At 42.1% G+C, this 27771-nt stretch overlaps 2 protein-coding genes across 15 annotated transcripts; both read left to right on the forward strand.

The window, feature by feature from the left end:
* Positions 1 to 560: 560 nt before the first annotated feature.
* zfr2 (zinc finger RNA binding protein 2) lies at positions 561 to 19767 on the forward strand. Of its 12 annotated transcripts, none has more exons than XM_027010667.3 (19): positions 561 to 643; positions 1472 to 1718; positions 2075 to 2192; positions 2797 to 3015; positions 3139 to 3494; positions 7341 to 7526; positions 7917 to 8139; positions 8393 to 8544; positions 8965 to 9084; positions 9478 to 9623; positions 10020 to 10146; positions 11555 to 11745; positions 13530 to 13710; positions 14434 to 14608; positions 15555 to 15640; positions 17011 to 17106; positions 17490 to 17601; positions 17858 to 17955; positions 18249 to 19767. In XM_027010667.3, the coding sequence occupies exons 1-19, from the start codon at positions 591 to 593 to the stop codon at positions 18414 to 18416; spliced, it is 3054 nt and encodes a 1017-aa protein (XP_026866468.3). In that variant the 5' UTR covers positions 561 to 590; the 3' UTR covers positions 18417 to 19767. The 12 variants fall into 12 exon arrangements, 8 of the variants coding, with proteins under 8 accessions (XP_026866468.3, XP_026866470.3, XP_035379074.2 ...); XM_027010669.3 differs by having other exon boundaries at positions 13542 to 13710; XM_035523181.2 differs by having other exon boundaries at positions 2800 to 3015.
* Positions 19766 to 27724, forward strand: matk (megakaryocyte-associated tyrosine kinase). 3 transcript variants are annotated; one of them, XM_035523183.2, is made up of 13 exons: positions 19766 to 19897; positions 20357 to 20412; positions 20554 to 20667; positions 21560 to 21675; positions 22396 to 22615; positions 23663 to 23756; positions 23935 to 24000; positions 25057 to 25156; positions 25257 to 25341; positions 25802 to 25875; positions 26212 to 26407; positions 26568 to 26654; positions 27160 to 27724. In XM_035523183.2, exons 2-13 carry the CDS (start codon positions 20404 to 20406, stop codon positions 27349 to 27351), a joined length of 1353 nt encoding a protein of 450 aa, XP_035379076.1. In that variant the 5' UTR covers positions 19766 to 19897; positions 20357 to 20403; the 3' UTR covers positions 27352 to 27724. The 3 variants fall into 3 exon arrangements, with proteins under 3 accessions (XP_035379076.1, XP_035379077.1, XP_081564292.1); XM_035523184.2 differs by having other exon boundaries at positions 26212 to 26311; XM_081708166.1 differs by lacking the exons at positions 25802 to 25875; positions 26212 to 26407.
* The last annotated feature ends 47 nt before the right edge of the window (positions 27725 to 27771 follow it).

The raw sequence follows: 27771 nt of genomic DNA on the forward strand, positions 1-27771 counted from the left end.
AATTGTGTGTATTCAGTGGTCCTTAAACATATCGGTTACTTATTTAACAGCAGATGAATAAAAAATCATGTTTCGAATGTCACAAAGGTAATTGTCACATAACTAATCATTATGATTTAGCAGCAGGAGTTTCGAGTGCATTGGTCTTCTCAAATGACCTTTTACTCAGATGTATGAAATCAGATATACCTCAAAGATGACTTGAGATGAGGGCCAAAAAAGAAACAGGGTCACAACGATGCGAATAAATTAGTCAGATCAACAGAACATGCAAAGTATGTAGAAAAATAAAATGCATGAAAAAAAAAGAAACCCAAAAAACAATGACAAGGCTGTGGTAAAAACTGCTTTGAATGCGTTGTCCAAAATCTAATACAAAACTCCGGTTACAAATCCATCAGAAAATCCAACAATAACAACATTAATAGAATGCCAGTATGGAGGAAACGCATTCAAATACGCATTTTATTTACAGAATTTTTATTTTCATGTCAATTTACTTAAAACGGATTGTTTGCCCGCAAACAGTTAAAGCAGGGTGGCTGGAAAGGTGACGGCGCGCTCCGTCACTGGTGCTGAAGGTGCCCAAAATGGCTGCGAGTAATTACTACGGATTCACGCATGGAGCCGGCCCGCAATACAGGTAACGCAGGCGCCAGCCTTGTCGTGCAAATGTCGAGGTGGTGTTTGTCAACATCATTAAGCTCGTCAGGAGAGACGGATCAATTAGCGAGGCAGGTTCATTTGCTAAGATAGGTAGCCAGGCAGAAAGTCAGTCAGGTTGCCTTGCTAAAATCAGCTAAGCTACGCTACGCTAGGCTAGGCTAGGCTAGGCTAGCTTAGCTTAGCTGTCGGGCACAGGTGCAAGTCGCTGCCTGGCCTCTAAAATTGTAATTCTGTCCTCTCGCACGCACTCCTTACATGAAGCAGGAACATCTGTATGAGCCTTTATAAGACTACTGAGTGACTGCATGTTGAACATTCAGTGTTGTTAGCCAGACAGCTTAGCTAGCTTAGATTGCTAGACAGATGTTGCAGGGACATGTTTTGAGTGTTATGATGTATTAGCTGAGTGACATTCGTGTGTGTGTGTGTGTGTGTGTGTGTGTGTGTGTGTGTGTTTCATTTTCCTTCTCGTATATTTGATTTAAATTCTCCTAAATGAAGGTATACTCCTGATTTCCAAAATTCATACCTAACACTTTTTTTGTGTCATGTGTAGATTTGGTACTGTTATGTTTCGCAAACTTGTTATTCGTCAGTATAAGGATAAACTAATTATCCGTTAGCTCATGCACTCAATATCAGCGATGGCAGTATTAATATGTACCTCGTGTAAGACAAAACATGTTTTCCCCGTGTTTATTCTATTCAACCTGCTCCATTCACATCAGCCCAGCGTTTTTAGTAGAAGAACCGCTGGGCTACATAATGTCCTGAAATGACCCTGACTTGCTTTGACCTCTTCCAGCACCCAGCTGGCCCCTGCATACTCCCATCAAACCGCTCCTAGTTACAGTGTCCAGCCTGCCGCTGGAGTCGCCCACGCGGTTACGGCCTCGTATGCCCCTGCCACTGCACAGACTGACCGGCCACTGGCATCTCCAGCCTATCCCACATACCAGACTCATCCTGCTCAAGATTATGGATACCGCCAACAGGAAACGGCACCTCAGCCAGCCACTACGCCACAGACCTATCAGGTCTTCACAGAAGCAGTTAGTGTCATTTCTGCTCGTTTCACATCATCGCAGCAATGGAGATGTCCCTGCTCCCTGGTTTTCATGATTTCTTTTGTCATATGCTTGTATTGTTTGGTTATTGCATTGCTTAGTTGTTTCTAATTTGTTTTCCCCCTTTGCAGTTCATTTCTGACGTGCATTTCCATATTTTTGGCTTTTGGAAAACTAGAATTGTAAAGTGGTGGCGAATCATAGCCAGTTTTGCCATGTGATGGAGTGCCTCCCCCACCCCCTAGCTGCACTTTGTGTGTACCTGTTGGTGTACTGTCTCATCCGATTGTCGCAGTAAACGCCCCCCCCCCCCCCCCCCCCCCCCCCCCGTTAAATGAAAGCAGGAGAGCTACAGCTACGGGCGCCCGGTGTCGGCCAGCAGCTACGAGAACAAACCGTACTATCAGACGAGCATGGCGCCTGCTCAGCGCACGCAAGCTGGGGCTTTCTTTCAGCCAGGTGATCTGCTTTTAGCCTGCTCTCCTTGTTTTGAAATGTTCAGTGCATTACGATATCGTTTGCTAGTGGTACCAGTGTTGCAAAGGCTGATGACGTCCCTGTTGTAGAAGGCTGTGAACGAATTGCTAAGAAATCGGAACCTTTTGTTCGGCCCTGACAGGTCGCAAACATGCTGGAATGTTTTGATTTAAACATGGCATCCACATCGCTAAATACGTTGTGATTTATATTTGGTGATATCTCAGTAAATAATTTTTGTTGATGCCATGCAGCCATGAGTTGAGTGAACTTAAAAAAAAAAAACAAACCTTTGTAATACTTCTCTTAAAATGTACAACAAACTTTGATGACTTCATGTTAATACACACGAAAAACGATGTTTAACCTTAAAACCGAAGTGTCACTTTAAAACTGCAGTCACTTGGACAAGGAACAATAGATAAAACAATAGAATATATGTAACAGTATAGCAATAATAAATGCATACTTGCATGCATGTTTAATTTATTCAAATATAATGGTAAGGCCGTTAAAACACATTTGCGAGCATTCACTGCATTTCAACCTTAGTTAGGCTCAGCTAATGTGGTTCACTCCTTTTCAGCAGGTCTTAAAAGTGGCTACAGGCCTGTAAGCACAGTATACAGCCAGCCTCCTCCCCAAAGACAGACCCCAGCCCTCAAAGCGCTTCCTCCCGCCAGCTCCGTCTCCACCAACTACAGCATTTACCCAGCGTCAACCAGTGTGCCACAGCCACCCAACCCCATATCAACGTACACGCCCAGCTCCTCCTACAATTCCACAGCTGCCACTTCTTACTCTGGTAAGTCCCAGGGGTGGGGGGCTTTCGTTTGGCAGGTGTTCAGAATGTATCCTGTGAGCTTGCTCTATGGTGTCCTTTCACAGTGTCAGGCACTTTGCCTGACCCCATTGTCTACCCACACAGGTCTCAGCTACTCCAGTTATGATTCTAGTGGCTACACGTCCACTGTGACGTACTACCAGCCTACCCAGCAGCTGGGCCTTCCACAGACTCAACCCCAAGCACCTCCCTCCCAACAGCCACCACCTCCCACTCCTCAGTCCCAGCCTCCTCAGCCGCAAGCCCATCCGCCGCCTACTAAGCAGCTCACCGGCTCCTCCTGGAGTGGCACCGGGAACAGCATGGTCTCAGGTTCTGCTGTCAGCGGGTACAAGAAGCCCATGTTTCATCAAAACAAGGTCCAGAAGCCCAAAGGCCCTCCCAAGCAGCCTCAGCTGCACTACTGTGACATCTGCAAGATAAGCTGCGCTGGTCCGCAGGTACGGATGCGCGATGGCGGTGAATTACTTGAATACGAGGTGCTTTCACTGTGCATTTGGATCGAAATTTAGAAGGCCCGCATTTCATGTAGTGCTGTTAAGAAGTTGCCAGTGCTATTAATAAAGCATGGTACTATTCGAGTCTGCATGGCCACCCTATATTGGTTTATCACTTTGCTCATGCCAGTTACAAACTCTGCATTTGTTGTGTTTGGATGGTAACATGGATGGATAGGCCAGCACTGAAAAGCTGATGTAGAAATAATGCCAACAGCGGTCATGGTCGATGTTTAATATGTAGGACAATGTTCTGTTCAAGTGACCTATGTGAAGTCTGATGTGACGTATCAGCCATGTGCCCCTGAATGAGCAGCACGTCAGGCTTGAGGGCAAATGAGAGCTATCTATAGGACATAACAGATTCCTAGATTAAATGGTGCTTTGCTTATACTGATGGGGCAGAGAGGAATTGGACCATCCCGCCAAGCCGTTGACAACACTGCAAATCTTGCTCCTGTTGACATGTATAGGATACCACTGGGCTAGGATCCATAGAACACATGTTGTTTAGACACTTTTAGAGCAGTGGCATCATTACATTTATCAGACTTTTACTATAAACTATTGCTTTCCAATAAACATTGGATTTTCCCATGCATGTATTTTTTCATGCATGTATTGAACTTTTTTAAAAACTTGGATTTCCTTTAACTTTAAATATTATGAAACTGAAAAACATTTAATAAAACAGTTTTACAAATCCTAAATATAAATGAACATATATACATTCAAATAAATAAAAATAAATTGGACAAACAAATTAGATCAAATATGTTTGCTGCAGTCTTTTGAAAACTCTTTAACATATATTCAAGACTTCAGTCAGTTGATAACTCAGTCCAAGGAGATTAAAGGCTGGCCGACTATCATAGTCCAGAAGTAATAGAAAATAAATCTTCGACTCCAACTTGAGACTAAATAAGAATGATCTATAGGTCAGCATGTGAAATGTTGTTGGGGCTGCTCAATTTCTTATGCCTGCATCAGACTGCAGAAATTCAGCCCCATTTGACACGATTTTGTTGCAAACGGCAAATCTCCAGTGTCTGACCCAAATAATGAGCATTGGGAATGATGATTAGGTCTTGAAGAATGGTATAATGGAAGAACAGTGATGTGTTAACCCAAAGGAAAGTCTAGCATGACAGAATTTTTTGTATTTTCCTGCCTAGTTTGATAATTCTCCACACATGTTCCTTGATGGCCATGATTATCTATTTCTTGACCCTCTTCTGTGATGACCCTCAAAAGGACATGAACAATGATTGGTTGGCATCAAGTGAGTAGTGTTGCCAGTTTCTGGAACAAAACGCAGCAAAAAGTTATGGATCTCTGATTGCAACATCTGACGCATGACGACAAATGTCATGTAATCTTATCCTGGCATTAAAGGTTTTTAGTGAGAAACACCAGCCTGTTTACATGGTTTGGTTTCAGAGAGGTAGGTGATATTTCCAACTGTGCTGAAGACAACTCTCTGAAGAGGCTTTTGTGGCTGGGATACACAGATGCTTTCTTGCCAAGTTGGAGAACTGTGGGTAGAGCTTTTGGGATTTCCTCCACCACTGCAATGGGTCCTCCTCGGCGTCCAGTCTCCGTCTGTCTGTATGACTGTAGCTCAAGAGCTATGGTCTGGTGCTGTTGCCGACTGGGTCCTACAGCTTTACATTCTGTGACCTGTAGAAGCTGCCTAGGGCTGCTGCCTCATGCTTCTTTAGTGCAGCAGTGTCTTCCATGTCTGGCTTCAGTGGACCCTCGCTGGTTACGTCTGACATTTTTAGCTTGACCCGTTAGGTCTGGGGCAGAGGCCATGACGAGCAGCTCTTGTGTTGCTGTGTCATCGTATTTGTCATCGAGATGGTCTGCTCTCTACTTTTGGATGCTTTGCAGAGCTCTGTGTCTTCCACTGTACTTCCAGTACTGAGTTGTTGGAGGTTGAGGGTCGGTTTCAAAAAAGACGCACTTGCACATTGCTCTCCAGAAAGTGCATCTGTGAATTCTATCAGAGGGCTAAATGACTTCTTAATGGTCTGCAGTACGTCAGTGTCCTGCCACAAGGAGGTGAGATGTCGTTTGAGGGGAGAAAAAAAAAAAAAAAAAAAAACCTGGCCAATGTCTTTCAGCTGCTCGAGGACCCTGTCAATCATGGCATGCTAAGGTCCCCATATGATTGGACATTCTGTCTTTAGTGAGTGTTCAGGCAGATTCATCTTCTTCTGTGTCTTGGAGAGCTCACTCTTTCTCTTTCTTTTTCTTCTTTTTTCTCCAACTCTAGGAGAAGCAGCTGACCAGCTTCTGGTTGGCCCCCATCACACGGTCCGTCCTGGAATCCTTCAGTGCATTTCTTAAGATGACACCAAATATGTATATATTTAGTATCATAATGATCATGAAAGCATCATTGGGCATTTGGCGTGTGTGAGTGAGGGAGATCATGTCCTATTCACCTGTGGGCATGTGGAGACTATACCAGAAGCACTGGAGTCTCATCTATCCATGGATATCAGCTTCCAGCTGTATGTCTGGGACATTGTCCCTAGTGGTACAGATGACTTTTTGTCTTCCTTTAAGCACCGTGCAGCCATTGCTTCCCAGTGCATGGGTGATTATTTTGTTCCGTGGTTTTCAGGGAAAAAAACTACTGTTTACAGATGCTTCAAATTGAAATTGCCGTTGATGTAACGAATTGTAAGACTGATGAAAGGCTCCATGGTGCGGGTTGGCTGTATGTCCATTGTGGCAAAGTATTTGGCTGTAGACATCATGTGCAATTTTGTTATGGTAGTTGTTGTACAGGGCAGGCGCTACAACTCTGTTGAAATGGCAGTATGTAACACTCGCCCAAAGTGTTTACAAATTTCTTAAGTTGCTAACAGTTTCTGGTTGCAAACAGAGCTAATTGGGCTTGTCTACGATGACATCTGCTGTTTCTTTGTCTTTGAGATCTGAGTGGGTAGGCGGTTGCATTATAAATAGTGCCCTTAATCGATGAGTGTCCTGTGGTATAAGAAGTCAAGGGGGGCTTTTCTTTTCTGTTTTTGGTTTCTATTGTTGTTTGGTTCTAGACCACTTTGTGACTGAATTTCAGGTGACTAAATAAATTGGTCTTCTTGCCTTGTGGTGCAGACACCACCATGTAACAAGTTTTGCATTGCATTTGTTGCTGGTGCTCATTGGACTCCTTGAAACCAAAGTGTTCCCAAACAGCTGAAGTGCTTTTACCGTTCTTGTTGACCGAAGGCTCTCTTTCAATCATCTTTGCATCAGCTGATTTAAACACGCCCCAGCCTGGCTGAGAGGGAGTTTGGGTTTTTAGGGAGGGGGCAAAACTGCTATAAAGAAAAGGGCTGTCTGCTAGATTTATAACACAAGACACAATGATGGCATCGTTGAGAAACTGAGTACAGCACAGTAATCTTTCTAGTTGGATTATCTTGTTTTCATAATCGTTGGAAACCAAAATCGCAGTTAAAAATAAAATTTGATGACAATATCCTTTCTGATTGCTATTTTATGCTTAAAAATGGTGAGAAATGTTATATAACGTTTTGGCTAGGTGACACCACAGCTGATGCTGGTTAAGTCTGAGCACCTGAGCTTGGATTTTGCGTCTTAATTGAATCTAAATCAAGTTTGTCATTATATGCAGTGCATATAGAATATGAAAAGTTAGGTCCATTTAACCTATGTCAAGAAATGTGCCACAAAATGCTTTGCCTACACGTATAATAAAAAAATAACAAAATGCATTGCAAGACCTGTGTGTGTGTGTGTGTTATTCTTTAGACCTACAGAGAGCACCTGGAGGGCCAGAAGCACAAAAAGAAAGAAGCGTCACAAAAATGTGGCAATAGTCAGGCGAGTAATGGGCCTCGTGGTGTGCAAACCCAGCTGCGCTGTGAACTCTGTGACATCTCCTGTACTGGCGCTGATGCCTACACTGCACACATCCGGGGGGCCAAGCACCAGAAGGTTCGCACTAATCAACCATTCACAACCTCCACAGGTTCCAGTGTTTTTTAAAAAACAAACAAACAAAAAAACATTTTATTTTCTTTATACCAGGATTCTTAAACAAGAATTATAGAAAGCTCACGGCAAGATTTAAATTTGATTTTAATTTTGAATCTGTTTGTAAAGTGATTTTGAATTGTTTTGCAGTAGGGGAAAATACTAAATTGTACTGGTGGTGCTAGTGTTCCAGATCTCTATTTTTGAGAATCCTGGTCTAAATTCGGAAAGACTTTTCACAGCCTTTAACATGAAAATCCTTTGTGTGCAAAGAATAAAAAGAATGCTGATATTTTTAACGCACCCGTCGCCTCATCTGATACGCATTTTCCGCTTTTGAATTGCCATTAGGTGGTGAAGCTGCATACAAAGCTTGGCAAACCTATTCCCTCCACGGAGCCAGTTTTAGTCAACACTGCCCCTGTTGCTGTGACGACGACCTCTGGAAAAGCCGTGCCAGGAGCTGTGGCTCCAGCTGCCCCCTTAGTGCTACAAAAATCTTCTGTGCCAACCCCACCCAAGGCACAGCTGCTCACTAAAAAACCTGTTGCACCACCCAAAGCTACAGTCATCGGTGAGCATGTGCTTTTTAATGTCACTTTTCTTTGATTATCACATATCTAAATTACTTACTCTATTATCTGGACTGGAGTACTTGCATTTCAGAAGTGACTGAATTTCTTTGGCTAGACATAATGTATGTGTGTTTAACTTTTCGACTGGCAGAATTAACATTTTATCATCACACTTCTTGCTTTCTGACGGCTTTTGCCTTGCACGGATCTTTTGGATTTGCTGGACTTATGTTGCCCCTTGTTGAACGCAAGCCAGCAGTGCTGCTGCTCCAGACCTAGCGAAGGTGGAGGAGGCGGTGAAGCAGCAGGTGGCACTAAAGTCAGACCCTCAGAGTGAGGACGAAGGGGATGGAGGAGGTGCACAAGGAGACATCCAACCAGTCGGTCATGACTACGTGGAGGAGGTGCTGAACTCGAGCATTTCTTAGGCATTCAATTGCTCATTGTGGATTGGTCTGAAGAAGCCTGAAGGGCAGTTTGTGTGTTGTCTGTTGCAGTGGAGATGATGATGATGATGATGATGATGATTGATGATTGTTTAGTTTTAGTTAATTTTATTACACAGGAATTACACACAAAGTATTAAAGGACTTCATTGCTGGCTCATTGCTTAGGGATGTTTTAAAAGAATAGAGAACAGACTGTGAACCAGTGTTAACTGTGACTTGGGACTGATTTTAACGCATCTGTAATGTAATCATGTTCCTTTTTAAATGGATGACGCTTGCTTGTGTTCCGTGATGCTATTTAGAAAGTCTTGCAACATTTTTTTTTTTCCCTTTCAGGTTTCTTGATCAGAGCTCCTGGTGTTTGTTTCTTCTCAGGTTCGTAACGACGATGGCAAGGTGATCCGCTTCCACTGCAAGCTGTGCGAGTGCAGCTTCAATGATCCCAATGCCAAAGACATGCACCTGAAGGGCCGCAGACATCGGCTGCAGTACAAGGTGCCACTAGAGCTCAGACCTTGCTCATATGCCTTACACTACCAGTAGCTAGTGCTTTTTAATATAAAATCTTCAATCCAACAATATTTAAAGGAATAGGTGGTATTTCCAATAAATTCTTCTTTATGAAACAGCTATTACACTGACACCTAGTGGTCTGGATGTCAGTTTCTGTACCAAATCTATTTGAAACATGGCTGCCTACACGTGGGGGACCCATTCTATGGAGCATAAACTGGTTAACTTGAGGACTACAAAGGAATTAGATTCTTTCTCATATGCACTTTTATAGAAAAATAATGTAAAAATTAAACAAATGTAAAAAATAAATGTATAAATGTAAAAATGTATAAATGTAAAAATAAATATATATAATTTTTAAACCCCTTGCAGAAAAAGGTGAACCCGGACCTGCTGGTGGAGATCAAGCCCAGCAACCGGGCACGGAAGCTTCTGGAAGGCAAGCTGCGGAAACAGAAGCAGAAAGCCGTATTAAAGCGACAGCATGAGGATGAACAGCGTTGGCATATGGAGATGAGGTGGGCATCTCCAGAAATGAAGGTGGCATTTTTGGCTCCCTCTCACAGAGTGCGGGCAAAAGAAAAATTTCAAGATTAGTTGGTGAAGATTATTCCCTCGGAGTGGCATTGGGACTCCCTCGGAGTGGCATTGGGATTTAGTAAGTATATATGAATGTAATGATATTGATTGCAGTAAATTTAATAATTTAGCAAAAGAAAGAGCAAATTTCCAGGGGCTTCTAAATGGTTCTAGCACAGCATAATGCCTCTCTTGATGAGATTGAATCGGGAAAAACAATGAGCAGTGCATTGAAGAAGGGTACAAGGTTGGGAAATTAGTCAAGTGATTAAAATTTTTTTTTTAAATTCCCGTGTTTTGCTGATGTGTGTTAATAACATGTTTGTCCCTTGCAGGAGATACGAAGAGGATATGTACTGGAGGAAAGCAGAGGAGGAGCATTTGTACTGGGGAGACCAAAGACGTAGAATAGCGCCCCCACCCCTCATGAGTCGTCCTGGGATACCTGTCCCCCCTCTATTGGTGAGTGAATGCGGGTAGAACATACCATAGCAAAGTGAGCAGGGCTGTGTGTGAGCAGGGCACAGTTACAACCCAGCATTACCTCGTGGGTGGATTTTCATATCCTCAATGCTTTCTACTCAAAAAAGTATCCTTAGCCAACTAAAGCACTTTTGAAAGTTGCTCTGAATGACCGTGTCTGCTACATGTCATAAATTTAAATGTTAAACCACAAGAATGTCTGACTAATTTCCTGCAACCCACTGAAAAAAAAATTATATTTGGTGTCAAAGATGAATAAGGCCAAAGTGTTGTAAAGGTCAGACAGTCTGCACCAAAGGCTTCTGGATCAAGAATAATTTATTATTGTATTATTGGTTACACTTGGATCGCACCTTTCTCAGTACCCAAGGATGCTTTACAAACAACACACTGCACAAAGCTTTTTACACTGAGTCAGCACATTGGTGAGAAGTGGCAGCCAGTCACATACACCGTACTCTCAGCAGGGAGGGGAGTGAGGATGCCATCTGTCACTGGGCAAGCAAACATAGTCATTTACGCACACCAGGACAATTTTTAGGATAACCAATTTTCCTTACTTCCATGGTTTTTTGGGGGGTTTTTCTTGGACTGTGGGAGGAACCCGGAGACCCACGCAGACATGAGGAGAATATGGAAACTGCACCTAGGTAGGGACATGAACCTGAGACCCTAATGCTGAGAGGCAAACATGCTAGCCACTAAAACTGAGGGCATAAAACAACTTTCAAACATAGAAGAAAAGAAAATTAAAATAAGACACCAGAATGTAAGCCTAAGTCGTGGCTAATGTGTAACCATTTGGTGCGGATCTCTTAGCAAATGAAAAGGGCAATACCATAAACGGAGGTGCTTTTGTCTTAGTCTTTTGACACATTTCTATATGCAGCCGCTCCAGTGCTTGCGCTGCACGGTCGTGTAGAGGTTCAAGTTACCCCAGCCCTAGCACACCCGTTTAACGCGCGTCATTTCATCATTAAACACTTTTATGCATTGGATCAGATGTGTTAAAGCAGGGAAAACCTGAAACTGTGTAGGGCAGTGGGTCCCTTAGACTGAAGTTGGAAAGCCCTTTCCTGAAGCATTTCAATGTTCTCTGGTTTTTTTGGGGTTTTTTTTTGGTGAACATAGAAACGTTTGTCTTGGCAGGGGAAGCTGTTTCTTCCCTTTTATCTTTAAAAAAAAAAAAATAATTAAAAAAAAAAAAAAAAAATGCTCCATTCTTGCTTTCCTGTTTACTATAAGAGCTAGCCACAGACCGCAAGCTGCAAACTGACCAAGAAGTAGGTCCCAGTCAGTGAAGCACATGCGTGTAAACGGTCTGGGCCGTTCTGTGTCTGGACGGCGTCATGCTCTATGCTAACTCTCTAAGGTCCCGCCCCTGCAGCCTGTGCGCCGGCCTGATTCGCCAGACGACCGGCACATCATGGCCAAGCACTCCACCATCTACCCAGTGGAGGAGGAGCTACAGGCTGTCCAGAGGATCGTGTCTCACTCGGAGAGGGCTCTCAAACTGGTGTCGGATGTGCTGCTGGAGCAGGAAGCAACTGCAGAAGGCAAAGACACCGCAGATAAGAAGTGAGTTTAAGTCAGGATAGTCTGTGATCTGAGTTCATTAGCAGAATGCCCATTTCACCATTTATGCTGCTGCCGACTCCAGGAAGAATGGGCCCATTTTTGTAGAATAACGATCAAGACAAATTTGGTAGACCATGAAATCCGACTGCCAGTCAGAGAATTTGGCCTTCTCAGGAGGCCAGGCATGTAGCGTAAGTTGCTATGGTGATTATAGTCCTGTATAAATAGGTCCAGTGTTGAGACAGAACATCCAAGGTTAAATAAAAAAAAAAAAACTGTTATGATTTGTGCACAGCAGAGGAACATTGATTGAAATGTAGCAGTCAGTTTTGAGACTGACACAAATTTTCACAAAGATTAGTGCCCTGTCGTGTGTTTTTTTTTGTTTTTTTTTTGTCAGATGTTTGTGGTATAGTGAAGTACAATTATAAGCTTTTGAATTTTTTTATAGACATACATTCAAATTAAGCAAAGACTTAATATTTACAGTGTTGCCCCTTCTTTTATAAGACTTCTGCAATTCACCGTGGCATGCTGGATATCGGCTTCTGGGCAAAATCTTGACTGGTGGCAACCCATTCTTGCCTAATCAGTGCTTAGAGTTGATCAGTTTCTGTGTTTTTGTTTGTCCTCCCTCTTTTTTCGAGGGTTGACCACAGGTTCTCAGTGGAATTGAGATCTGGGGATTTTCCTGGCCATGGACCCAAAATTTCAATATTTTGTTCACCGCACCACTTGGTTATCTCTTTTGCCTTGTGACATGGTGCTCCTTCATGCTGGAAAAAGCAGTGTTCAGCACCAAATTGCTCCTGGATCATTGGGAGCAGTTGGTCTTGGATGTTGTTTTGATTTCCATGAATAAGAAATGCTGTGTTCTTGGGCAAAATGTTGAGCAAACCCACTCCCTTGGATGAGAAGCAACCCCACATATGAATGGTCTCAGGATGCCTCACTGTTGGCATGACACAGGACTCATGGTAGCGCTCACCTTTTCTTCTCCAGACAATCATTTTCCAGATGTCCCAAACAGTCTGAAGGGGGCTTCATCAGAGAAAATAACTTTTCCCAGTCCTCTGCAGTCCAATCCCTATACTTCCTGCAGAATGTCAGTCGGTCCTTGATGTTCTTCTTGGAGAGAAGTGGCTTCTTTGCTGCCCTTCTTGACACCAAGGCATCCTCCAAAAGCTTTCGCCTCACTGTGCGTGCAGATGCACTCACACCTGCCTTCTGCCATTCCTGAGCAACATCTGCAGTGGAGCTGACCTGATCCTGTAGCTGTATTCTCTTTAGGAGAAGGTCCTGGCACTTGCTTGACATTTTTGGGTGCCCCGAAGCCTTTCGTGGCAGAGCTGAAATGCAGTGGCATTTTTTTTTTTTTTCCCCCCCAATTGTCATCTGATCACTCTTCACAATCTAGGGTTAATGCAAATTGCCACCATAAAAACTGAAGCAGCAAACTTTGTGAAAACAAATTTGTGCTAGTCTCAATTTTTGGCCACGACTGTACAGTGAAGGCTAACACCACGACATTTTTAGATTGGAGTTAGAGTTGGCTGGGGTAAACTGAATGCTGTAAGCCAAAAAAATCAAAACCCCACACTAAGCATTATTAATGCTAGCTTTGACCACTAGCATTGCATTGATGGCATTTAACTTTCAGCCTTGTTTGAACTGTTTTAATTAAAGTAAAATTGAACTAAACCACTGTTTAGCTGCATATCATACTAGCGTAAGACACTTATGAGTCTTTGGTCTCCTGATCCTTTTATTTTCAAATTCCCCTGGTGGGGGAGCAGAGCGGAGCCTCAGGGCCGTGTGCTGAAGGGGGTGATGAGGGTGGGGATATTGGCCAAAGGCCTGCTGCTGCATGGAGACAGGAACGTTCAGCTCATTCTGCTAGTGGCCAAGAAACCCACCGTCTCCCTGCTCGGCAGCATCGCAGACCAGCTTCCCAAGCAACTAACGGTAAGCCGCTAGCTCCCTCCTTCTCTTTCTGTGTCTACAGTGACAAACTTTTTTAGCAATGTGGTGGTGGAGAAAGCTTTAAAAAAAAAAAACATTAAGCACGGAGGCTAGAGATGGAAAATGTATTTTTCTCTTCTGCTTTCTGGAGAAACACAGTATGTCATGAGATGTCATGTTATTGTCATGAGTCACATTTAAACCATTTTTCTCAGATTTCTGAAGAATGTTGCTCTGACCACACTATAATGACAAACTTTGATAGAGGTGGTTCTGGACATGACTTTGGAATTTCCCTCAGCTGGGACGCTGGTTCCACATTTACATTAGAATGTGTGCAAGTGTGCTAATTTTTCACAACTGTTTTTCTCTAAATCAGTGTAATCATCACTATTTGGTTGGAGTTTGCTTAATGCCATGCCCAAATAAATGTGACTATTTCTGCCCCATCAGTCTGATGGACCTTTTAACTGCTCTCTAGTTTTCCCTGCCTGGTTGCAAAAACTAAACCCTAGGGTTACGCATAAACACAGGGAACATAACCAAAGCTTTCCCTCATACTTCTCATTATACTGCTAGGAGACTATGAAACTGGGATAGTCATCACCTGTCGAGTGGCTACTCTTAGGAGCTGTTGCTCCGATATAATTTGCAACATCTGGCCCCCATAGCACCCCAGCCGCCTCCTCTGTAACAAGTAATCCAAAGTGTCCTTTTAACCGGCAGAGCTTTTGTGAAGATCAGTATGTGGTGCAGGCTCATCCTGAGGAAGCCAACGTCGTCATTATTTCCAGCAAGGAACCAAAAATGCAGGTCACCGTCTCTCTCACGTCGCCTGTGATGCGGGAGGAGCCCGCCCTCGGCATGGAGGAAAAAGCAGGCACTGGACTGCCTGAGAGAGGTTGGAGAACCCATGCTTTTCAGTCTGTCTGCTTTTAATAGATATGCAAGCAAGCAGTTTGGCTCCAAGCTAAATCAGGCTCTGACCGTCCCTAGCATTCGCCATCTGCTGGCCTGATGAGTTGAATTTGGCCAGTACGTATTTCAGTATGTAATTTTCTAATGCTTTCCTAATGTGCTTGGTGGAACCTAAAGCTGGATCTCTGACCTTTCTGTGACGTGTGTCCGTGTGGTGTTGGGGATAGGCGTCATGGTAATGATGTGTTGTGACCCATACGAAGGCTCTGGCACTCAGTGTAAGAGAGGACAGACTTCTATATTTGAGCTTTACAGGCCTTTCAGGGAAAGACCTAAGGTCACGTGTGGGTATTGTAGATGCAGCTCTCTACAAATAAGCATTGCCATACTGACCCTCTTATCAGATACTGGAGAGCTATTTGAGTAACACAGTGGGCTCCTGGTTACAAAAGGGTTAGGAAGCCCATTGCTAAATGTATAGCTCATAATAATAATTTCCTTATCTTTTATTACTTCTATGCCTTATTAATTAAAAAAAAAATGAAAACAAATATCTAGATTGTGTTGATTTGTCCTGTTTGTGTTTGGTGGTCATTTACATCACTACACCTATAGGCAGTTCCCTCAGACTGTGTTTTTTTTTTTGCATCTCAATTTCCACATAATTTGTTCCACTGTAACATGTTTCAAGAACCTGGTAAAGGAAATGTGGAAAGGCTCCTGCCCCTGGTGTTATGAAATGTACATGTTGCCTACTACAAAAATCCCCTTTCTTTTCCATTTTTCTATATTTAATTTATACAACAGTTTTTTTGTTACTTTCCGTAGTAGAGCAGAGGTTGGTCCTTCTGTGAGTTTCTTTGCCTTTTGCTTTATTGGGTGGATACATAGAAATCAGTGACCATGTCCTCTCGTCTCTCTCTTCCCAGTGCCTGAGAAGGACCCTCCAGACGTTCTAAACAGGACCAAGTGCCTCGAGTATTTAGCTGCCCTTCGGCATGCCAAATGGTTCCAGGTAAAAATGGGCGTTGTAGACAGTGCTGTGTGATATGTGGTCTGTGAAGGCACACAACCCCCCCCCCCAAAAAAAAAAATGTGAAGAAATTCTCTTAAGAGTTGATGGTTGATATGTCAAACAAATTGTATTCCTTCCCAAACAAAAAGTGAGGGGGAAACGTGCGTTGGTGGCCGAGTATTTAGCTAAATATAAAAATATAATGGCTGGGGGCAATGCTGAGTGCAGAAGAGTGAATCTTCCTTTTCGTTACAGCATATAGTTCCTTAGTGTTGCACTGTCGTACATGCTTGGTCTGAAACAAACAAAGCAAGTTATCTGATGTTGGTTACTCACGTTCCCTAACTGACAACCATCCATCAACAAGCCATTGCTATTACATATGATGAGATTCAACATTGGATGCAGATGTCCATATGACAATAGATCAGCTCGTTTTTTGTTTTTTTTTTCCTACACAAAATAACTTCCGGACAACTGGATTTTCATTCAGTTAGCTTTGCCCAGAATTTTCCTTTAACGTGTGCTTTGTACGCGACAGTCAGTGCCTGACAGAAAAGAGCACACTTCCTGCCTCTCAGCTGGAGGCAAACTAAAAATGATCCCATTCACACTTCGAAAGACACAGCAAAATTATACATATTGGTGTTTAAATTCTGAAATGGATAACTTTGCAAGCGTGGAGAAATGCATAGGAAAACGATTCCTCCACAGTAGTTTTGAAATCTTCATCGCTTATTGCTATGCAAGTTAAGAGACTGGATCTGCTAGGTTTCGTGTTTAAAACAAAATAAGCAAGGGATGATGTCCAACCAGCTGTTCATTATCTCAAAATATGTCTGTAGCCCAACCAAAAGCATATTATGTAGATATTTACCAAAGAATTACATAATTTCATATTGAATAATGTAATGTATTTTATCAGGCAGTTACAAGCTTTGCTATGAAAAAAGCTGGTTACTTTGGTTACCCAGAGTAGTGCTCTCTACAATAGTCCATTATTCTAAAAAATAATGGACCCCCCCCCCATTTGACCAATCAGAATAAACTATTCCATGGTGCTGTCAATTTTCATAAGATGTTCATAAATTATACTGTCGTTCACACGTAATATAAAATTTTAACTCCTGCCTAGTTTATTAAATATTATTATGTTTACAGGTACAAATCCTCACTGACCAAACAGGAAAGGGTGATCATGCATGCTCAATTGTTGCACACAAGAAATTTAGCTTGTAAAGAATGGGCAAACTCTGGAGTCAAAACAGCCATACATCTTACAAGTAGGACCTGCAAATGTAAAAGCCAGCACTGTCTTCGTACATGGAGTCTGTGGTGGTACGTGTGGTCTCAGTGGCTTTTGTCAGCAGGCTCGAGCCAATGGACTCCAGTCCTGTGTGATCATCATGCGTGTGCTCAGAGACCTCTGCCAGCGTGTGCCAACCTGGGCCAAGATGTCTGACTGGGTGAGAAGTCTGACCTTCACTTTGCTACTTCCGGATTTTTCTTTTCCCATTGATCAATCTTGGATGCTGCAGTTTTCTGTGGGGTTTATGAGTTATCACAGCATATTCATAACACAACTAGTAGAAGTAATTTTGGCTATAACCTTCTCCTGTCTTTTAACTGTCAAATCAAGAGTTTATCATTGTTTGTAATATACCTTGCCATTTATTAAAATTGTGTGCAGCAGTATAATCAAATTTTAAATATTTTGTCCATATCATGAAATCCTAGACATCATCTCAGCGTGATGAATGAGTTGCTATTTTAACCATAAAAGTGCTCAGTGCTGTGTGCGTCGTCGGGGTGTTGGGTGTGTCTGTATGTATGGTTATTGCGTCTAAAGGCCATGGAGCTACTGGTGGAGAAGGCCATCAGCAGTGCTGCTGGTCTGCTGAGTCCAGGAGAGGCCATGCGGAGAGTTCTGGAGTGCATAGCTAGTGGAATCCTTCTACAAGGTGCCACATCTTCTGATGACGCTCCTCTACAGGATTAATAACACACACAATGATCTTTTAAAAAATGTAGAAAGCTTTTTTTTTTTCATGAATAGATCTTTAAATAGACATTTTTAAAATGTACTTTATTCTCAAGATGATTTACAGATCATGCAATGGTATAGTTATCCCCCCCCCCCCCCCCCCCCCATAGATTCCTTAAAAGATTTCCTTTGAAGGGTTTGCTTTGCGTGTATAATGTTCCTCCTGCTGACAGATGGCCCAGGCTTGTTTGACCCTTGCGAAAAAGTCCAAACAGATGCACTGGGCAGCATGACCAAGCAATCCAGAGAAGATGTAACAGCAAGTGCTCAGGTGTTTAAAGAAACGCATTGTCAGATTTATTGTGAAGTGCCTTGCGCCCGGTGACATTTTGCATATGAGAGCATTAGCTTGCTTTTCCCTTCATTGGCTCCTTTTGAGTTAATTCTGAATGAATGCTGTTTTAGTATCTGTTGTCTAGAAAATCGTTTTAAATAAAGCTTGGAGTTGAAATTCAAGCTTTAGTTGTTAGAATCCACCCCCTGGAAGTTCAGATGTTTAAGCAAGACCAATGTTGTGCTCTCTTTCTTTCTCTTTCTATCTTTCTTTCTTTTTTTTTTTTTTAGCACGCCCTGCGATTGTTGGCTTTTCGTCAGATTCACAAAGTTCTGGGGATGGCGTCACTTCCGGTTTCCAAAGCTAGCGCTCGCAACCGCAAGAGGCGAAGGGATGGAGTGGACGAGGGCGAGGGCGAGGGCAAGAAGGACAAAAAGGAAGTGTCCCGAGATGTCTGAGGACTGGTCGCAAATGATCGTTTATTTACTTTGAAACGAGACAAGGAAAAACGACGAAGCCTCGCTGCAAAGGACAAAAGCAACAGTCTTGCCATTTTTGCTTTTTAAGACACAGGAGGGAAAAAAATGGAGAAACTATGTACTCACTGTTCTCTTTTTATTACCGCTGTACCGAAAGTAGGTTTCAAAATTTACTGGCGTTAAACAGGAGACGATTGCATTCCATTTCGAGAGGAGCAGGGTGAACCTGAATTCTGCTACCGTAAAATGAACAGTTACTAACCTGTTTTTACTCAAATGTAGGAACATTTATTCAATATTAGCACTTACTTAAAAAAACCCTCTAATCCCTTAAACATACCCAAGTTGTGTGTTTTTGTTTATTTATTTTGTTTTGTTTTAACACAAGACCTTAAATTAGGGGTGCGGTCCAGTTTTCTGGACACATTAAGATTGGTCTCATACTAAAAAGGATTTTCAGTTTCTCAATAGTGAAGAGTTTAAAACTAGACATATTTTGTGTGTGGAACGTCACCTCATTATGTACATTATTGCAGAGATATTAAATATTATGTAACCGTAAACTCAGTCGTAATAAATCGGTACTAAACCGACAGAAAGTTCTATACCAACAACCAAAAGACGTGACAGAAGAAACAGACCACTAAACGTTACATTAAAATGTTTATTAATATTTAGTCATTTTAATACCTGGATTAAATGATAAAAATGAACGACCATTTATTTCAGTGGTAGTCTGTTCTTTTTGTTGCACAGAAATGTACATTAAATTATTACCAAGATGGTGGAAGATAAATGTACATTAAATTATTACCAAGGTGGTGGATCACTCAGACTTGTCATAGAAACTCAACGTCAGTGGTCGAAATGAATGTCTTTTACAAACATGTTCTAAAACATGCTGTAATGGGAGATTTTATGATCTTTTTAGTTCTCTTCCTTGTGCCTGAATTGAGAGTAGTTGGGCAAATGAAAAGTCTACTTGAAGTGTGCGGAGAAAGGCGAATATTTCAGTTCTCATACTGTGACATCATGCAATACTTAGACTTTATTAGTAGAATTAATGTTAATAATACTATCCATACTAAAACATTTCAGAACATGCAATATTCTGTAACTTTCTGTGTATTCTGTAATAAGATATGGTAATGGTTTTCATTTTGCATATCCACTCATGTTTTTGTTTTGTTCTTTAATTGCGGAGTGTTACAATCGTCAGTTTTAGCAATGGTTAACTTTTTTTTTTTTTTTTTCTTGTTTCGTGTTTTGTTTTGTTTTGTTTTTGTAGTAATGCCTAAAATTACATATTAAACTACTGGACCCAAAAACATTTGACGTTCCTGCTACGTTTTTGGTGACGTTTTGGTGGTGTTGCATCTCGTGGTCTGACAGTAGGCAGGAACCTTTAGTAGTAGCTGTACAAGATGTGTTGAACATTTCCTACAGACGTTCTACCTATGGTAAGTAACTCGAATAATTTCCAGAACTGCCATTAGTCTGCTTCGCTGGGGCTGTACTTTCTCCTGCCCATAAAGTTTTACACTGACAAATTAATTTATGCCCACGTTGCATTCCAAGTGGATACTTGTACAACAAAATCGCCAATGTTGCATTATACATGGGTCTCGTTGTAGGTATTTAAATAGCAGGATCTTGTGCTTCAAGATTGTCTTTTAAGGCGTGCTACCTGTTAGTCTGTGAGGATGCTTTTCTAAGATTACGGAGTACAAATGGAGCTTCTCAGTAGTTTTTTGGGTCTGTTTTAAACTAGCCAACATGTAGGCGAAGTCCTGTAGCTATTTATTAATAAATGACAATAAATGTTTTCCGACAGCAATGTTTGAAAAACATATTTACATCGTGCTATATTTTAATGTCTCTTTCGTATGTATTTGCTTGTTTTCTTTCTATTATAACAGGAAATACACTGAGCTGGTTGACTTTGACGTGCATTTCTTCTCTGAGGATGGCTGCGGTAAATACTTAACGTTTTTGCAGCTTTTCTTCTCTGTCGCCTATAGTGCCTAAAGAAAAGAGCAAAGCAACAGCGAAAATTTATGTAACGTTTTAATTTTTTTGTTTGTTTGTTTTGACCCCCGGCCCTCCATTCTTACAGAAAACGTGGCCGCCTGGTACGCAGTGTATCGCTAAAAGTGACAACATCAAGTGTAAAACCGGTGAAGTGGCGTATCTTAAAGGAGACATCCTTACCATTTTGGAGCTGGGAATGGTACTAAAGTCTTTGATTATGTTTGTCTTGGACAAATGTGCTAAATTCCTGTAAATCTTCCTCCTTGCGGAGTTTAGCACTACACTTTAATCTACACCAAAGGCATATTCAATGTCATCTCTATTGATTCATATACAGTTTTTGATATAATTTCAGTGTATTCTTTTTCTCTTTCCACCTTGACCCTGCCCCTGACTTTACTTATCTGTGCCTGTTATTTCTGCTTCCTTTGCTCATCTGCTAAATTTGAGGCTTTGTTTATGTTCTGCCCATATAGCTTTAAAATCAGTGCAGTAGCCACCAAAAGCTCTGCACCCGATACCCCTGTTATATTAGCTTTGTTGATTACAAGAATCCTCTTGTGTCAAATGTATATTTCCCTGCCTTCCTGTCTCGGTAGAGGAAAGTCTTTTGGCTCTTCTGTTTCTCCCTCTAAACTTTAAGCAACTTTAGAATAGCTTTTTTACTTCTTCATTCCTCTTGTTGGTTTTGTATACTCTGTCCTTGTAAAGTGTCCTAGGTGTTTATCAAAGCAAACATATAAACAAAACTGTTGTTGTTGTTCCATGCTCCAGTACCTTATTGGATTACAGAAAGTGTAGATTAGACTTCAAGACTAAGATATGTAGGTTGTTATATGTCCGGATTAGCCATTATTTGGTGATTCAGAAGGGCAGTGGTGGTCACAGTGGTTGATACTTGACGTAATCAGAAGGTTGATGGTTCAAGCTCCACCGCTGTCATGCTGCCACTGTTGGGCCCCTGAGCAAGACTCTTAACCCTCAATTGCTCAAGTTGTACTCAATCGTAATTGTAAATCGCTTTGGATAAAAGTGTCAGCTACATGCTGTAAATGTAAATGATGTCAATTACATGCACACACTGCTCACAGGGCAAAGCTGTCTACCGGGCCAGACACAACAGGACTGGTGAAGAGGGCCTGATCTCTGCTTCCAATGTGCGAGAGCGGGAGGCCTTGCGCGTAGACCCAAATCTCAGCCTCATGCCGTAAGTGACATCTGAAGGGCTGGACCACTAATGCCATAACAAACTACATATGAAGGGTAATCATTTGAATGTGCGACAGGAAGGAATTGCATATTGATTTGTTTCTTTGCATTCGCACTGGTTTGTCCGTTTATCACTGGTCCTTTTTATCTAGATGAATTTCACTCGTCAGCCCGTATCATACTGTTTCTGTATGGAATTGAGATTGACTGACAGTTGAGCAGCAAGAGTAGACCAGCTACTATGCATGTGTGTTATACCATGTGTGAGGTAGGCATTCAGTTAGATGGGTGACCTCGGCGGTGACTCCACTGAAGTTCTTAGTCTGGGTCATATTATGGGCCTACATGATGCGCTTGGCCCATATCTATCAAATATCACATTAGAGGACTGCTTGACTCGGAGCCTGCCTCTCCTGGGACGGGGTCTCCTAAATGGCTACGGCAGGTTGTTTTCATTAAACTATACATAGCAATGAGAACTGATGCTTCGAAAAGTTGGCTGTAAATAACTGAAGCTGTTATAAATTGAGAAGTGTTAATAATTATGGCCCACAGCGTATGAATAACAAAAAAGCAATAAAACTGATTTTGACTGTGCGAAACGTTGGTTCTAAAAAGTATAAAGTAGGTAACACAAGCTTGTGACTTTCTGCTGTATTTTTTTCTAAAGATATGTAATTTCATTTAGCATTTCGTTATGTTACTTATGAACATTCAGGTGGTTCCATGGTAAGATCTCTGGTCCTGAGGCGGTTAGCAAACTGAGGCCAGTGGAGGATGGCTTGTTCCTTGTTCGAGAGTCCATCCGTCACCCTGGCGACTATGTGCTGTGCGTCAGTTTGAAGCAAGAGGTCTTTCATTACCACATCATCTACAAGGACTCCAAGTTGACCATCGATAACAAGAACTATTTTTACAACCTCATCGACATGGTGGAGGTAAGACACTGCAGAAAAAGGCCTATTTATATCTTTTTCTTTTTGCGTATTTTTTGTGGGTGTTGTTGTTTTTTTTTTTTTTTAGAAACAGCATTGTATCTTTTGGTTACACACTTCACATGTGACTCATTTCCTGTGGTGCATCTATAGCCTGACTTCCCAGCGAAAGGGGCGTCCTCTACAGATGCTTTACATAGAACTGCTATGGACCTTCGTGTATATGTTGTTCTAAAATACAGATGCAAGCTTTTTGTTTTGGCTGGTTAATAAATTATTAGGCAATTTCCTCCTTGCGTGTCAGAGAATGTGTGAAATATAAGAGAACTTGGTCAAATTCTCTTATAAACATATAATTTGCTTAAACAGGAACTAAAGATGAAGGAAGTGCATGACTGTTCCTAATAAATGTATAATCATAACATTGAAAGGATTTACTATAAAGTTGTAGTCATATACACATCCAGTGCCAAACCGTTAGTTTCACAGCTCCTTCACACTAGAAAACACATCACGACCTCTACAAAGGTGTCATCCTCCCTCTGTGAAATTAGTTCATGACACCCCCAGAAGGCTTTCCAGACCCAACCACTCTACAGCTAAGTTAAATTTTAAATGTAAATGTAAACCAACTGCATACACCTCTTTTAAACATAAACCCATATTGTCCTCAATGATATAAACAAACATTTAGAATCATTAGGTATTTCTGAGCATACAATGAGATTCGTAAAATGAAGTAACATATGATAAATGTCCTTAAGGGTTAATCTGCCATTTTATTTTTGTTATTATTATTAGTCACATTTTTATAGCACCTTTCTCAAAAGTGGCAGCCAGTCTGTACCCAGTGTACTGTCTATCAGAAACCACCCCCTGCGTCAGTCAAGTTACACAAACAAATGAACAAAAAACAAAAAAAAAAACTAGTGACATTTGTGAACATTATAATTGCTAATTCGGATGGGGGATGTGCGCACACTGGCGTCCAAACACTTCTTCAGTTGACTGCATAACTATAACTGTATAAAGGCCTGGTTCTTGTTTCAGTTCTACTCCAAGAACAAAGGAGTCATCGCAACCACGTTGCAGAAGCCCAAAAAGAAAGATGGGACAAAGTCAGCAGCCCTGCAGCTGTATAAGAGTAACTGCCCCACTCCACAGTGGCCGTTCTCTTTAACACGTGCATTGTTTTATTATTTGTATCTTATTTTAACTCTCTCTTTCTCTCTCTCTCTCTCTCTCTCTCTCTCTCTCTCTCTCTCTCCCCTCTCTCTCTCTCCCCCCCCCTCTCTCTCTCTCTCTCTCTCTCTCTCTCTCAGCGGGCTGGCTACTAGATCTCGCAAACCTAACTCTAGGAGAGAGTATTGGGGTGGGAGAGTTTGGAGGTGGGTTCATGCGTTGCTCAGCCAAAATGTTCAAGTATCTGCCTGTTGCCACTAGATGGCAATATTTCCTCAGTTTATACTGCCCGGTCTCGGCCCTCGGAGGCGAATGGGCTTGTTAACACAGTGCTGCACAGACCGATCACTTCCTGGCTTGGTAAGATACGTGCCGGTCAAGCCCAGTCCCAAATGGCGCACTCGTGGTCCTGCAAGTGACGACTGCGAGACGTGTCCCGTTTCTCATTTTAGCGATCAGAGGGGCGCTCACAGGCGGCCTCCATGTGCCTTTCCTGCGGCCTCCGTCGAAGACGGCACGCGGGCTCAGAAGCGGCCCGTTACCCGCAGTTGTGTGAGATACAGAGGAGAAACAACAAGAGTGGATGGTTTTGGGTCAAGGAACCCAGGAATCATGGTGGAGAAGAAAATGATTAAATTATGAGTTAAATGCATTTGTCTGCTTATTTCTTATTGGCTGTTGGCGTAGACGCTACTGTGGAAATAACGGGCAGCCCCATGTAGTTTGTGGTGATATTCAAGTCCGTCACATGCACACCCTTTTCTGAGGACTTTGACACCACAAGTTTGCATATTGTTGACTAAATTAGATGGTGACCTTGGAAGAGGACCGCAGGGCTTAAGTCCTTTTTGGCAAGGGGCTTTTGTCTGTGTTCGGAGCAAATTTCTTCATTGTGACATCACTGGGTTGTTCAGCTTTGTCATACCTCTTGCCATTAGGAATCACAGGAGAAGATGAGGCTCCACAGTTGACTGACAGGACAATCCACCAACCACAGCCTAGTCTCTCTCTCTCTCTCTTTTTTTTTTTTTTTTGCAGCAAACTAAAATGAAGTCCCCCCCTTCCTTATTGCAATCCAGCATTTAATTCAGCTGTTATTGCATGTATTTTACAGCCATTGTGACGCAAGTGTGATGCAACATCAGCCCAGGACTGATTTTGTGGCGTCCTGTTGCCTATTTTTAGGGTCAATGGGACAACGTTAGTCTGGGGCCTTGAGCTAAGGAGAGCGTATAATGATGTTTGTGCTCTTGTTTCTTCAGATGTGTATGAAGGGGAGTACCTGGGCAGGAAAGTGGCTGTGAAAAACATCAAGTCTGATGTGACTTCTCAAGCTTTTCTGGAAGAGACTTGTGTCATGACGTAAGTGTCTTGGTCACTACAGGAAATGTTATGCCCCTATTCACTCCAGTATGTTTATTTCAGTCCCACTGATGGTGATTGTGGTCTGGTTATTTGGCAGAAAACTCCAACATAAGAACCTGGTGCAGTTACTAGGAGTGATTCTGCACAACGGGCTCTACATAATCACAGAATTCATGGCTAAGGTATGACTGGCTCAGCCCTCGGCATGTGTGTTTGGGCTATATAGTGCTGGTGATTATAAAATAAAGTATAAATGAAATTTTGAACTGTAGATAATTTTGTATTATGTAAATTAATGTGTAAAATGGCAATACTTGTGTGTTTATAAAAAATTAAAAATAAAAAAAAACAGCAGCGGTAGCTCAGTGGTTAAGGTACTTAACTTGTAATTGGAACGTTGCTGGTTCAAGCCCCACCACTGCCAAGTTGCCGCTGTTGGGCCCCTGAGTAAGGCCCTTAACCCTCAATTGCTCAAGTTGTATTCTTACATAATTGTAAGTCGCTTTGGAAGCATCAGATAAATGCCCTAAATATAAACTTCAGAAAGTTTCACATGAGCACAGTTGGACTGTGAGACAACAGGAAAAAGGGATGTTTGGTTGTGTAAATGTGGTGGTAGTATCGGCATCCGTTGTCTTGCAGGGTAATCTGGTGAATTTCCTACGTTCACGGGGGCGTTCGGTCATCACTACAACTGGCCTCCTGCACTATGCACTGTAGGTGTTTAATAAGTAAAATTAACTGTTTTTCTTTACACACATGGTATTTGCAGTAATAATGCTGCGTATTAATAATTCATTTATAAATGTAAATGCTTGAAGGCAAGGTTAGATATTGTTTAGAAGAAAGACTCATTTTATCTTACTTTGAGTCTGATGGGATGTGGGGTTGCAATACTTGGTCTTTAAGACGCATAACTGTATAAAAAAACACTTGTCTAAATCTTAGCTCCGTAAACCTCACAAAAATGTAAAACTTAGTAATTTAATGAGTTTCTAACAAAGAAATATTTTGCAAGAGTGGATCTCAGTATGTGCTACTGGGCTTCCCAGTGAGGTATGTCACGGGATGGAGTATCTGGAGTCAAAGAGACTTGTTCACCGAGACCTGGCTGCCCGCAACGTCCTCGTATCTGAGGACAACGTTGCCAAGGTCAGTGATTTTGGCCTGGCCAAGACTGACTCTCAGACCACTAACAATGCGAAGTTGCCCATCAAATGGACTGCACCAGAGGCCTTGACCAGCAAGGTGGGATTACCGCCTGGAATTGGTGCAGTGCACACAGAAATCACCAATACTTACATGTATTCAGTTCATGGTTGATACTGAAATTTTGTTTACAGTAGCCCAGATCCTGTGTTTTAGGGGGAAATACTAACTAAATATTTTAATATTGTTTGCTTTTTAGAAATTCTCCACCCGGTCGGATGTTTGGAGTTATGGTGTCCTTCTGTGGGAGATCTTCTCCTATGGCAGACAGCCCTACCCTAAAATGGTGAGCTGGTTGAGTTTTTCTAATCCCTCTATGCCATTAAAATTCCTGTTAAAATGTCCACCCTGATCTTCACAAAAACCGCAGTTTTGCCATCTTGTCAGAGTTCTCACTGAGGCGTCTAATGTGTCACAGTGGTGGGAGCATGTCATCACATCCTCTGCCTCTACTTGCTACTACATCAAAGATCCTAGTTCCTGTTTGCCTTAAGCTTCATGCGACGCATGCGATGAGGTTTTATTTGTGCAATTGTTTATAGCAGCAGTTGCTCTGCAGCAACAATCGAAGAACCAATGGAATATTCCCTCGTGTGTCCCTGCAAACGTCCTATAATTGCTTTATGTTCCGGTAGATAATTAGGAGAATGAAAGGTGATGAGAGAATTGGGCATCGTTTAAAAAGTGTTCGGTGCTTAAGCTTGGTGATGAGCTGTATGGAAATGCTCGGCAGGCTTGTCCAGCACAGGTGTTACTGATTCTGGTTGTTTTTTGCTTTTTTCCCGCTCCAGTCTGTGGAGGAGGTGAAGAAAGGAGTGGAGCAGGACTACCGCATGGAGGCTCCGGAAGACTGCCCGCCTGATGTCTATGCCCTAATGAAGGCCTGTTGGGAGAAGGACCCCAAGTTGAGACCTCTGTTCCACAAACTCCGAGGATACCTCGAGATTGAGCTGAGCAAGCACGAGGCCGGCTCAGGGTCATGACCCTACACAACTGCGTCCCTTAGACCACATGAGACATTTCATTTAATAAGAATTCACACTATAACGAACTGTTCTGCAGAGGGCGTGTCCATACAGCAAGATTTGAAACTGAATGTAGCCTGCATGGTCTGTGGTTTTTGTTTTTTGGTTTTTTCTTTTAATTTATTTATGGTAGGTTTACTGTACTTATTTTACTGTTCATTGCCTATGCAAAGCAAAGACCTAAGACCATTTTTTTGCCATTTGGAATACTGAAATTTTTCAATTGGTCTGGAAGAACTGTGTAAATCCTGTATAAGTAAACTACAAGTATTTTCTGTTTGGTATTACTGTTATGCCCTAGTAACTGAGCATTTTATAATAATGGTCATGGCTTTGTGTGTGTTCATTTCTCTCTGTCTGTCTGGGGACGGGGGTCTC

This window comes from Electrophorus electricus, chromosome 26 (assembly GCF_041902795.1).
Source record: "Electrophorus electricus isolate QZ-2024a chromosome 26, ASM4190279v1, whole genome shotgun sequence".
Classification (NCBI taxonomy): Eukaryota; Metazoa; Chordata; class Actinopteri; order Gymnotiformes; family Gymnotidae; genus Electrophorus; species Electrophorus electricus.

Bases quoted from the DNA above. Each gene is read 5' to 3' on its own strand.
- zfr2 (XM_027010667.3), top strand. From the start codon at position 591: ATGGCTGCGAGTAATTACTACGGATTCACGCATGGAGCCGGCCCGCAA. The intron at 3,016-3,138 runs GTAAGTCCCAGG...CTACCCACACAG, and splicing joins AGCTGCCACTTCTTACTCTG to GTCTCAGCTACTCCAGTTAT. The intron at 8,545-8,964 runs GTGCTGAACTCG...GTTTCTTCTCAG, and splicing joins GTCATGACTACGTGGAGGAG to GTTCGTAACGACGATGGCAA.
- matk (XM_035523183.2), top strand. The intron at 24,001-25,056 runs GTGGGTTCATGC...TTGTTTCTTCAG, and splicing joins TGGGGTGGGAGAGTTTGGAG to ATGTGTATGAAGGGGAGTAC. The intron at 26,655-27,159 runs GTGAGCTGGTTG...TTCCCGCTCCAG, and splicing joins GACAGCCCTACCCTAAAATG to TCTGTGGAGGAGGTGAAGAA.